A 13198-nucleotide genomic window follows, 5' to 3' on the forward strand; every position below is an offset into this window, starting at 1 on the left:
CATTACAACTGGGGTAGCTACCACAGAAGTTGTTCTTTGATGAAAACACAATAGCAGAAAATCCCCTAAGTGGGTAAGCCACATATGAATAACAGAGAACTGACCACAAATTCCAGCTAAAAAGGAATTCTAGCTAGACATGTTAGCCACAGATCAGGATTCAGTATCTACAATATATTAAATAGATCTAGTCCTTGGTTAGTTATGTTAAGAAGATAGGGTTCCATGCGCTCCCCTGCTCACCCAGTGAAATTCCAGAAGCAGGTGTTGCTCATTGCAGACTGAAGGAGGAAGCAGGCCCGGTGCTACAGATCAACCAAAAGCCCCTGAGGGACTCTGACCTGGCTTTCTTCTCTCTATTCAGGGAAGCCAGATTTAGACAGACTGTCAGATTAGCCCCAGTCCTGTGGTGCTTACTGACCTCCCTGAATGCAGAGCCAGGAGAAATCTTGACCTTTTAAAAATCCTTGATTTAGCTCAGTAATTTTAAGAAGCCAAAAGCCCGCGTCTGCACTTGCTTCGCTTTTCACGCTTTCACCAGCCACTTCACAGGTGAAAATCTTGCAGATCTCTGCGTCTCTGATGCCAGGACGGAGACATCCCTTCACAGAACTGGGATTGAGAGAGATAACCTCCTGCACTTTCCAGGTAGCCAGCATTAGGTCACACTTTGGGGCTCTCTCCAGACCTTTTGGTTTGGGGCAGACACAATCTGATCAGCAAGTATTTCTGAATCCACTGAGCCCTGATATAACTGGGATCCACTGGGAATATGCAATTTTTGGTGGGGACTTTTATCTCGTGGGCATCACTTGAGATCACACAACATTAAAGTCATTTTTGCTCTTGTGTTTGTGACCCCAGACTTGCTTAGGGAGTAAATGGTTTTCCTTAGGATTAAACAAGAACAAATGGGTCAAAAATAGTGTTTTGGTTGAGATGCTAAGACTTGCACCCTTGCTATTCAGAGTCCCTTTGGGGCCTCACCTTTCTCTCCCTTCCTCTGTCCCTCCCTCCCCTCAGTCTGAAGATCTCAAATGCCAGAAAGCGACTTCTTTGCATTTCCTCCCCAAAGCTGTGGAGTGTCCTTCCCCTCCTGGATCAAAGTCTTCTCTAATTCCTCAGGCCATCCCTTCCAATTTACTCCTTACACTCGTCAGGGATCCAGGGAGGCTAAGAAAGAGCATCTGGTATCTTTCACTAAGGATGCTGTGGTTGTGGGATGTTGGAGGCAGAGGATAAAGGGAGTTAATAGTTCCTAGCCACTAAGGAACAAGCTCTGCCCTTTTTGGACCCAGTTCAGAAGACAGCAAGAAGCCTCTGAGAAGAAACTTTATCTGTCCGCTGATAGCGCTGGCCGACGTGTTTGGGGCTCCGTGTGCGTGAGCACGGGCGTATAGAGCTGCCCCCAAGGGCAGGCCCCCAGCGCTGGCTCCTAAGCGCCCCAGCGGTTAGGGCGCGCAACTGGCCTCCGGCTCCCTCGGAGGCGCCATGGCTATGTGTTCCAACTGCCTGAAGGCTGCAGAGTAAGTGGTGGGCGCCGTAAATGCTGCAACTGGACTGCACGGAGTGGGGAGTGGCACAGCGCTGGCCGTTGCTGCGGGCACCTCTTCCCGCCTGAGCCCGCCGCCAGCCGGGAAGAGCGGCCACTGCCAGGCAGCCGAGAGCGCGCGGCCTGGAACGCGCCGCCTCCGGGGCTCGAACTCTCATCGGGCAGGAAGCTCCCCGGACTCGTGCAGGTGTGTGTACCTGGGCCTGTGCGCGCGCGTGGGAAAGCGGTGGTCGGGGCGCGTGGACCAGGACTCAGGTCTTTCGGAGGGGGCGGGACGGGGTGGGGCTGCACTTGCAGGCTTTCTCTTTCCCGCCTCCCGCCCGCTGTCCCCACCTGGCTCATCTGAGTCCCCCGGGAGCTCGGGCTCCCGTCGGGAGAGAGAAGAGGGGAAAGGAGGAGAGAGGGATGGAAAGAGAGAGGGGGAATTTGGGTGAGTGGAGAAAATCACCTCAAATTTTCTGAGCCGTCTTATTTTGTGAAATCTGTTCCCAGCTGTTCAAGGCTCAGCCTCCCAGTTACTGGACGTGGCGTTAGCTCCAAGCAGTTTATTCTCACTAGGTGTTCCTGGAGGTGTTTTTGGATGTCATGTGTGCGTCTTTCATGCAGTGACAATAGGAAGAAGCAGAATGGATCTAGTCATATGATTGATTAGTGGGTGTGCAGTTATTTTGCATTTTCATTCAGGAAGCTAACACTCTTCTCCCTCAGCTCTCACAATCCTGAACCACGCCAGAAACTCACCTCACTCATGGAAGGTCTCCAATTGTCCAGAATTGCCGAGGGGGTTGGGTGTTTCGCCTGGCCCCTGGAGTCCTCTGTCCTTATGGAAAGGCACAGCGTGGACAGCGACCGGCGGCCTCTGGCCTGCAGGCCCACAGTTGTATTCCACGTGACTTTTAGTGGCCCTCCATTTGAGGCACCCGAGAGGGGAGATTTAGGCATGGAGGTGTGGGTAGGCTGGCTGCCCGTGTTGCTGCTTCTCCAGATGGGTACCAGAGCACGCTCCTGTTCTTTCAGTGCGGAGTGGACCTGGCCTCTTGAAAGGTGAAAAGCATCCTTGCAACTGTTTTATCACCCCAGCTCCTGGGCTGACTGTTGTCCCCTCAGCCTAGGGCCTCAGATGGATGACATGGAAATGACAAGGCTTTCTCTGTGGTACTCACTGTAGCACCAGATCACGGACAGGTAGATGGAAGAGGCTTTAGGAGGAAGAGGGAGATGACAACTATTACAGTAGGAGAAGATGCTAATGATGTTGTTATTGCTCCCAGGTGGGTGTGCAAGCCCTTCCTCCGTGGGGCTCAGTGCTGGTTTCTGTTTGATCCTCCTGCTTGCAAACACATGTGGGGCCCTTCATCCTAATGTCCGCTTTCCATGCAGCCTGAGGTTTTTGGGGTGGAAAAGGGGGATTAGTGGACCAAATGGCCTCTTCCTGTGGCCAGTGTTAAAGGGCCGAGCTCATCTGATGATTTATGGAATCTGGGCTGAAGGCACAGGGGAAATGATAAGAGAGCATTTGAGGAGATAAAGGAGTTAAGGCTTCTGTAAATAAGAAGCTAGGTCCTCACAGGACCTATGGAGACTCAGGAACCATTCAAAACGACTGTGCACCTGCTCTGTAGCAAGTTTTGTGCTGAGCATCGTGGAAGAAACTTAGGCTTTGCCTTCCTGGAGCCAAGCAAGCATGGTGCCTGGCACTGATACTCGTTGAAGGAATGTTGTTGACTGAACCAAGATGCTCTTGAGGAGCTTGCCTTTTGCAGAAGTGGTCAGCCTAGTCAGCAGCAATTTGCCAGAGGTGGGGTGAGAGGCATAGGCTCCCTAGGACAAAAGGTAAAGGAGGACAAGAGCCTGGGGTGAGAAGTAGGGGGAAGGGACTGGAAGAAGGAGATGAGATGAATGGCAGCGGAGAACAGAATTTGGGTGAGTGGAGAAAATCACCTTACATTTTCTGAGTTGTCTTAATTTTCCAAATTTGTTCCAACCTATACAATATGTAGTCTTCAATTTATTTGATGTGGTGTTAGGGTCCCTTTTCTGAGCTTTTTTGAGAGCTAGGGGGAGAGACAAACCAGGAGGGAGATTGGGCTGCTGGAACATTCACTGCTCCTCCTGTGAGCTTGGGTTTCCTGTCACTCTCCACACCTCCCTCCCATATGCCCCACAGGAGGGTTTCCTAGAATCAGAACTTGGCCACCTTAGGAGGGTGGCACCCTTTCAAGGAGGCCTAGTATGCTTTGAAAGTTGAATTTGGGTGGAAACACAGAGTTAGTTCACAGTCTCCTCTGCAGATCACAGTTGCATTCTAGATTTTTTATACAGGTGGGTACATTTATGATATGAGATGGAGCTATTTGGCCAGTGATGGAAAAATGTTCAGAGCCATCCATATCCTTGTAGGTATGGCTCCATGCCACCAACCCCATTCGCCCCTCGCTCTAACCAGATGAGTTGCTAGGGTACCAATTTTTGTGTTTAAATTCAGAAACCAGTTCTTGTTAGATCTAGCTCTTGCTTGAAATAGCTAGCTATTAAGTTCTTGTTTGAGATAGCTAGCTATTAGCTAGCTAAAAGTTCTGTTCTTTTCATAGACACAAAATGACAGAAGGTGACAAGTGAATTATCAAGGATCAGTAGGTGTGCTTGTTAGTAAAAGGGAGAAAGTAGTAGGCATCTTGAATTATGTGAGATTGTTTTGTGAAAGTACATGAGGAGGTGGAGGAAAAGTGTAAGACCTTTCTTAACCAGACAAGATCCTGTGATGGTGCAATGGGCGAAAAGGTTTTCATTTTAAGGGTGAGAAAACCAGACACCAAAGTTGGGTCACATAGTCAATAACAGGTGTAAGATTAGAATCCTGGGTATCCTGTCTTCCAGTGTAGAGCTGTACAGTTGGGGAAAGAGGAAAAACCATCTTCTGAGCAAAGGATTAAAAGCCTGCATCATGGTGCTGTGAACTCTCGCAGAGGTTGATTCAGCCCAAAGCAAAATAGTGAGCTAGAGCAGCTTGGGTTTTGGCAACCTCAGTCTCCCTTGTCACAACCATTTCCCATTTCAGCCCCTTCCCGCTCTGGGTGTTCTGGGCCTTCACCTTGCCCTCCTCCCCCAGCCTCTGGTGTCCCAGGTTGTGGACTCCTCTAGGGTAACACACTGCCATCCTGTGGCCCAGGGGCTAGTTCCTGGCCAGACTGGCCGGTGGATGCTAGGTTGGCGGGCCTGGATGGATTACTCCTGATGATGTGCGTTTTGATACACCTGGCTGTGTTTGTGTCACTCTGATGCTCGGGGCTCAACCTGAGGACTTTGCAGGTTGCTGAGTGCCTCACATCGTGCTGGGCAGCTTCTCCTACTGTCAGACAGGATGCAGGAAGCTGAGAACTTCTGCCACAAGCCCTGACCCCTGACCAGAGAAGAACTATTGTAATTGATGGGCCTGTCTTCTCCCCTTTGCTGCAAAACTTCCCTGATGACCCCCTAAGCAGTGGAGGCTGCTATATTTGAGATTAGAGGTCACACATGTTAGCTCTTTCTGAGTTCCAGTTGTTGGTATTCAGGGGGCCCATGCATTCTCTTTTTTAAAAATTTATTTATTTTTGACTATGCTAAGTCTTCATTGCTGTGTTTGGGCTTTCTCTAGTTGTGGTGAGCAGGGGCTATTCTTCGTTCGATCCACGGGCTTCTCATTGCAGTAGCTTCTCTCGTTGCCGAGCATGGGTCCTAGAACATGGGCCTTCAGTAGTGGTGACTCGTGGGCTCTGGAGCACAGGCTCAATAGTTGTGGCTCATGGGCTTAGTTGCTCCATTGCATGTGGAACCCTTGCATTGACAGGTGGATTCTTAACCACTGGACTACCAGGGAAGTCCCATGTATTCTTTCTTGGCCCTGAGCACCCAAGTACTAGAGGAAACCCACCCCTAGGTCCCTCCAGTGGCTGATGATCTCCAGGCCATCTCCCCTCTCACCTGTAGCCTGTTCTCCTGAACCTGAGGCTGACAGGCATCGGGGGAGCTGTGATGAACATGAAGCCTGGCTCCCTTTGACCTTCCAGTTGGGGAAGGCAAACATGGACGAGCAGAAAGCTCCTGAAATGTTTGTGGAGCTGCAGTCATTCAGCTTGCCAGCTCAGATCCACCCTCCACTCCTCACTGTTATTAAGAGTTTGGTGGCTCAGTGGTAAAGAATCTGCCTGCCAAGCAGGAGACCTGGGTTCCATCCCTGGGTTGGGAAGATGCCCTGGAGAAGGGAATGGCAACCCACCCCAGTATTCTTGCCTGAGGAATACCATGGACAGAGGAGCCTGGCGGACTACCAGTCCATGGGGGTCACAAGGAGTCAGACACAAATGAGCGACCCAACAACAACAACAACAACAATGTGGTCATTAGAGGTCCCTGTGGCACTTTGCTTCCTTCTCTTCTTCACTTCTTCCATTTTTTGTTCTTCTAGTTTTAGAAGAAAAACTATTAACTCCAGTTCCCCTGGCAAGGGGTACAGACTGACTGTTGCATTTTGCTAACCTGCATTCACCCTGTGGCGTCTGCATGAGGCCCTATCCATTCATAAACATGATAAGAGAGCCTTGGGGTGGCAGGTGACCACCCAGGAGGCAATGCCCTGGACCCCCAGCCTCACCCTCTGCTGGGGAGGTGGGGGAGAGCCAGATCTCTGGAAAGTTCTTGAATAAACTACTTGCCACATTTACCAGCTGACCGAAAGTTTGTATCCTTTGATTAGAACATTGTTAAAATATTTAACTTTCTGAAAAAAATTCATTTAGGAGTGAATGGCTTTCAAAGCTTTCAGAGATTTCTCTGAGGATGCAGTTGGCAGGTCCCATTGGTCTTTAGCATCTTTCTAGGGCTTCCCTGGTAGCTCAGCTGGTAAAAGAATCCACCTGCAATGCAGGAGACCCAGGTTCAATCCCTGGGTGGGGAAGATCCCCTAGAGAAGGGAAGGCAACCCACTCCAGTATTCGTGCCTGGAGCCTGGTGGGCAACAGTCCATGGGATTGCAAAGAGTCAGACACGACTGAGTGACCAAGCACAGCACAGCTTTCTAAGGAGTGTTGCATTGGTTGTAGGGAGGTTTAGCTTCCTTAGGCATGTATGAAAACTGTGGAAGACTAATATTATTTCATCAGTAAACAAAATTTCAGCATTTTGTACGGGAATGTTTACACTAGTTTCTTTTGAATCTTTGAAAGCCCATATTCTGTTGGCCCAACTTTAGAATTTTGGGATTCTTTTACCAGTTTCTCAAATAACACAGCATTTTGTTATTTCTGGAAGTCAGTAGCCAAAATGCAGTGTGTGATGTGATTGCTCCTATTGTTTCCTCATTGATTTTCTATGCTGACAGTCCTTTAGCTTTTTTTTAAGATTTTTTTTTTTTTTTTTGCTGTGGGGCATTTTTTTTTTAAGTTTTTATCCAATTTGTCATAATATTACTTCTGTTTTATTTATTTATTTATTAAAAAAATTTTTTTTTTCTTTACGATATTGTATTGGTTTTGCCATACATCAACATGTATCTGCCACGGGTGTACACGTGTTCTTTTGTTTTATATTTTGTTTTTTTGTTTTTTGGCCTCGAGGCATTTGGGATCTTAGCTCCTCCCCCATCCTAGGGATCAAACCCGCACACCCTGCGCTGGAAAGTGGTCTTAACCAGTGGACCTGCCAAGGAAGTCCCTCCTTTAGCTTTTTAAACCAATTTGTTCCTTATCCTGCCTTGACAACTTCATAGTCACGGTTAATGGAGAGGAAATTGGAGGGACTCATAATACAGTACATCACAGTGATCCTCACTTGGCATCTTCACGCTCATCCTGCTGCTTTAAATGGTCTTCCTCTTTCAGGAAATCTTCAGTAGCTCTTAAACCCACTCAATGTAAATTACTGTAGACCGTGATTGACTAAAAAAAAAATAAGTGTCAGTGAAATGGCTTGTTTTCAGGAGGCCAAGGTAAGGTCGTGATAAGATTTGCCATTTGATTGCTTCAAATACGTTTGCTAACCCTTAACCCAGAGGTTCTCAGCAGAGGTGTGGGGATGGTCGGCTCCCCCAGGGGATGGTTGGTCATATTGGGAGACTTGCTCTGTTGTCAGAACAAGGGGGAAGGTGTGCTACTGACATCTAGTGGGTAGAGGCCAGGGATGCTACTTGGCATCCCGAAGTGCACAGGACTGCCCCCACAACGAATTCTCCAGCCCCAAATGGCAGTAGTGTCAAGGCCGAGAAACCCTGCCTTCGATGAATAACATTTTAAGTAGAAGTCTGAGGAGGGTCTAAGCACCCAAGTGCTTAGACCAGCTCTATCCAACAGAAGTTTCTGTGTTGATGGTAATGTTCCCTGTCTGTACTATTCAATTCAATAGGCAGTAGCCACACATGGCTGAGCACTTGGAATGCAACCAATGTGACCAAGGAACTTGGTTTTTAATTTTATTTCACTTTAATGAATTTAAAGTTAAATAGCCCCATGTGGCTGGTGGCTTCTATACTGGACTCAACTTTATTTTTTACAATATTTATTTATTTATTTGGCTGTGTTGGGTCTTAGTTGCAGCACTCAGCCTTTTTATTGCAGCTTTTGGGCTTCTCTAGTTGCAGTCCATGGGCTTAGTGGCCCCCTTCTCTAGTTGTGACATGTCAGTTTAGTGGCCCTGTGGCATCTGGGATCCCAGTTCCCTGACCAGGGTTTGAACCCAAGTCCCCAGCATTGGAAGTTGGATTCTTAACCACTGGACCACCAGGGAAGTCCGTGCACTCAACTTTAGAGGCACTATAGTCCAGTGGGGGGATCAGACAGTCCTGGAGTTGAGTCCCTGGTCTACCACTTTCTAGCTTTGTGGCCTCATGTATGTCATCTAAGCTGCTAAGCCCCAGTTTCCTCATCTGTAAAATGGGGGTAATAATGGGACCTAGTCCTCGGAGGATTAGGATAGTCACTGAAATAATGCATGAGAGATGAAACATGTAGTGAAGTGCCCAGCACAGCAAGCATTTGAGAGATGTTAATAGTTATTGCCAGAGATTCATGATTAATATAGTAATTGGCATCAAGTAAATGGGGCTTCTGTGGGGCTTACAAATGAGTCCTCCCGTGGAACTTAAAGGGCACTTCTGAGGCAGAGCCCTGACTCTCAACCCTCATAGCATTACCACAGATGTGTCCCCATGCCTTTTTGGGGCCTTGGTTTTCTTATCTGTAAAATGGGAATAGTGAAAATAATAATGCTACTTCCTTTTTAAAATTATTTATATTTATCTTCTTATTTATTTTTGGCTGTGCTCGGTCTTCACTACTGCATGGGCTTTCTCTAGTTGTGGTGCTCGAGTCTCATTGTGGTCACTTCTCTTGTGGAGCATGGGTTCTAGGGTGAGTGGGCTTCCATAGTTGCAGAATGCAGGCTTTAGAGTGCTGGCTTCAGCAGTTGTGGCGCATGGGCTTAGTTTCCCTGCGGCATGTGGAATCTTCCTGGACCAGGGATCAAACCTGTGTCCCCTGCATTGGCAGGTGGATTTTTAACCACTGGACCACCAGGGAAGTCCTGCTTCTCTGTTTATGTCACAGAATTGTCTGGACAGTCACATGGTTGTAAAGGTGCTTTGAAGAGCACAAGGCCCTCTCTAAGTATACAGTTTATGAGTTTGCACGAGGTTAAAGCATCTGCCTGCAATGCGGGAGACCTGGGTTCGATCCCTGGGTTGGGAAGATCCCCTGGAGAAGGAAATGGCAACCCACTCCAGTACTCTTGCCTGGAGAATCCCATGGATGGAGGAGCCTGGTGGGCTACAGTCCATGGGGTCGCAAAGAGTTGGACACGACTGAGCGAATCCTTAGTAGTAGTAGTAGTGGTGGTGGTGGTGCTTTTGCTTAGATTTGGTGCAAAATTCTGCCTTGGTAGACCTATCTTCAGTTTGGGATGGGAGGGCCTGAATCAGGGAGTTTGTACTGGGGAGTAGCACAAGCCAGGAGCTCCACACAATGTCAGGGCCTCCTCTGTCCAACACCTAGCTAGTAACGAGGCAGGAAGCCCAGGTACCACTTTAATGGTACGGGGAAGTTTGGCGTTTGGGATTGGGTCATCAGAACAATGTGTAGACTGGCCTGGCTTGCAGGCAGCTAATGAAGGAGCGAGGCATCTAGCTCAAGGGAAGAGAAGGCCCCTCCCAGAAGCTTACCTTGTGCTATCAAGGACATACTGCCCCAAGTCTCGGCCACCTGGCATAGTATGTGGCCTGAGAGATACACATGTACAATTACTGCAAGTATTCGGCACCATATAGTAGAAAGAACATGGGGTTTTGGAGTCAGACATGGGCTTGCATCCTTACAGTGCTACTTACTAGCTGTGTGGCCATGGGTGAGTACCCAAGCCTTCCTGGGCCTCAATTGTCTCATCTGTAAAATGGAGATAATGACCCTACCTTGTAGGGCTGTCACACGGATCCACTCAGGTAACTCACAGGCACATAGGTTGCCCTCAGTAAATGTGAGTTCCCTTGCCACCTAATGTTGACAAACAAAGAACAACTTTAACCAACTAATGAATCATACTCCTGTTTTTGTTCTTCTTAGATGTAAAGGGAAAATGAGAGTTTTCTCCTCGTGACCTGGGAGAATTGTTTAGATCTTTTTTTTTTTTTTAACATTTTATTCATGTGGACCATTTTTAAAAGTCTTGATTGAATTTGTTATAATATTGTTTCTGTTTTTTGGCCTTGGGGCATGTGAGATCTTAGCTCCCTGACCAGGGATTGAACTCATAACCCCTGCATTGGAAGGCGAAGTCTTAACCACTGGACTGCCAGGGAAGTCCCTCAATCTTTCTTAAGAAGAGGAAAAAGGGAAAGGATTCTCCTTGCTGTGCTACTTCTCTGTCTGGAAGAGCAGTATGAACTGTTTAGGGGTAGATGAGAATGAAGGCCAAAATACAGAGCTCTGAGTTAGTCATGAAACAGTGTAAATGAGAAGCCTGAGTGGCCTCTCCTGGGCTGGGGAGTCCCCTGAGAGAAGTCATCATACTCTGTGTGCCAGACAGAGGCCTTCTGGGGACAGTAGGTTTCCCAGGCATTTGGAATTTAAACTCAAACCATATCTGTGGCCACTTGATGCAGTGACAGCTAAAGAGCAAAGGACACAGGTTGGATGCAGTTGGCTTTGTCATCACATGGCCGTGGCCACAGCCCCAGGCCCCAGGTCCCAGGGCACAGAGCCATTTGACAATGCTGCTGGTCACCAAGGGGCTGGCTGCTGGAGAGTATGCAGATAATACAGGGAGCCTCATCACCTACTTCTGGGAAACCAATGAAGACATACGGGGACATAGGTCATTAACGCCATGGCAAGGAGTCTTCCCATGGAGAAGGGAGGGTAGTAATGATAGTTGTTGTTGTTTAGTTGCTCGGTCATGTCCAACTCTTTGTGACTCCATAGACTGCAGCATGCCAGGCTCCTCTGTCCACCACTATCTCCCGGAGACTGCTCAAACTCATCTTCATTGAGTCAGTGATGCTATCTAACCATCTCATCCTCTGCAGCCCCCTTCTGCTTTTGCCTTCAGTCTTTCCCAGAATCAAGGTCTTTTCCAAAGAGTTGGCTCTTTGCATCAGATTGCCAAAGTATTGAAACTTTAGCTTCAGCATCAGTCCTTCCAATGAATATTCAGGGTTGATTTCCTTTAGGATTGACTGGTTTGATCTCCTTGCTGTTCAAGGGACTCTCAAGAGTCTTCTCCAGCACCACAATTTGAAAGCATCAATTCTTCGGTGCTCAGCCTTCTTAATGGTCCAACTCTCAATCTGAACGTGACTACTGAAAAAACCATTTTGGCTAGACGGACCTTTGTCTGAAAGTGATGTCTCTGCTTCTTAATACACTGTCTAGGTTTGTCATAGCTTTTCTTCCAAGGAGCAAGTGTCTTTTAATTTCATGGCTGCAGTCACTGTCCACAGTGATTTTGGAGCCCCCCAAAATAAAGTCTCTCACTGTTTCCACTCTTTATCCATTTATTTGCTATGAAGTGATAGGTCCAGATGCCATGATCTTAGTTTTTTGAATGTTGAGTTTTAAGCCAGGTTTTTGACTCTCCTCTTTCACTTTCATCAAGAGGTTCTTTAGTTCCTCTTTACTTTCTGCCGTCAGAGTGGTATCATCTGCATATCTGAGGTTGTTGATATTTCTCCCGGCAATCTTGATTCTACCTTAGCTACCATGTATTGAGAGCTTAGTATGTGCTACCCCTCATGCTTTATATGAATTAGCTCATCAGGTCCTTCTCTTTTTTGAGCACTATTCTGATTTCTTCTTAGCACATAGTAGGTGCTCAGCAAACAGTTATTGAGTGAAGGAGTCCTCAGTTAACCTATGCTGAAGGTACTCTTAGCCCCACTGAACATATAAGGCAATTTCATTTCTGAACAGTTCAGTGACTGGCCCAAGATCACAGGCTAGTCACTGATAAGAGCCAGGATTCACATCTAGATTTGTCCTACTTTGTGGCCTAATCCTTTTGCCATTATGTCATGCTTCCTTCTCAGAAGGTCAAGGTGCCAGATTTCTCTCTCTGCAACAAAAGAACATCTGCTAAATTTCTTAATATGACAATCAAAGCATGATTTGCCAAAACATTTGATAAATTGGACTTCATTAAAATTAAGAACTTCTGCTCAGTGAGAGACATTGTTCAGAGAATGAAAAAACAAATCCAGAATATGAGAAAATGTTTGCGAAACACATTAATGAAAAATCATTTGTTTCAGAATATAAAAAGAACTCAGAAGTCAAAAACAAAAGAAACTACTGGACCAGAGACTCAAGGCCACTGCACAAAGACACCTACTTCCTCCATCACCCCAGTTCTGTCTCCATACAGGTTCCTTTTATGGATAAGGAAATGGAGGCATGAAGAAATTATATGAATTGTCCAAGTCACATGGCTTGTTGGGATCTTATTAGTTAGATGTTCTAGCCCTCAAAAAAACTCAGAACCTGATGGAGAGGGGAAGAGTTTCATCTGTTGGGGCCAAGGCTAAATGGGGAAAAAAATAAACAAAGGGCCCTATATTGTCAGAGCAACTTGCTTGAATTTTTTTGAAAAGTAGAAACATAAAGCTGTACACCTCTCATTTGAACATTTGGAACTATTTTTCTTGTTACAAACACAACATATTGTAACAATATAATTCAGATATCTACTGTAGTATATACAGTAGATGTTCAAAATGAGGAATGGAAACAAGAGAAGGGAAAGAGAAAAGATAAGACATGGGAAAGTCTAGATATGGATAGGAAAAAAGGAACAAATAGTAGGCACTGTATTTCAGAAAAGATTCTACCAAAGATTGATAAAGTTATGTTACATGTTTACATCAATGAGGTCATTATCCCCATCCTATAAGCTATGGGTCATGGTTACTTCCCCTTCCTTATTGCACCCAGCTCTCCCCTTTCCATTAGCCTGAATGTTCTGGAAAAATGGAAAGTATGTCAAGGGGAAACTCTTCTGAGCCCTATGGGGGTCCTTGGAATCAAGGCAGACCTGCCTGCTGACATTTTGAGCAGAGCCTAGTAGGTAAGGGAGCAAAAGCCTGCTCTTCTGGGTATGAACAGCTTTCTGTATTAGTTCAGTGTTCATTTG

At 46.8% G+C, this 13198-nt stretch overlaps 1 protein-coding gene across 1 annotated transcript in view; it reads left to right on the forward strand.

Moving 5' to 3' along the window:
* Window positions 1-453: 453 nt before the first annotated feature.
* The window catches only part of KIAA1210 (KIAA1210 ortholog), an 84877-nt gene continuing 72132 nt past the window's right edge, over window positions 454-13198 (forward strand). The window contains exon 1 of the mRNA XM_086388257.1: window positions 454-648. Within this exon, the coding sequence (XP_086244383.1) occupies window positions 583-648 (66 nt within the window). The 5' untranslated portion in view covers window positions 454-582. The remainder of the gene's footprint in view (window positions 649-13198) is intronic.

This window comes from Bos grunniens, chromosome X (assembly GCF_055505025.1).
Source record: "Bos grunniens cultivar Pamir isolate PY7600 chromosome X, Bosgru_T2T1.0, whole genome shotgun sequence".
Taxonomy (NCBI): Eukaryota; Metazoa; Chordata; class Mammalia; order Artiodactyla; family Bovidae; genus Bos; species Bos grunniens.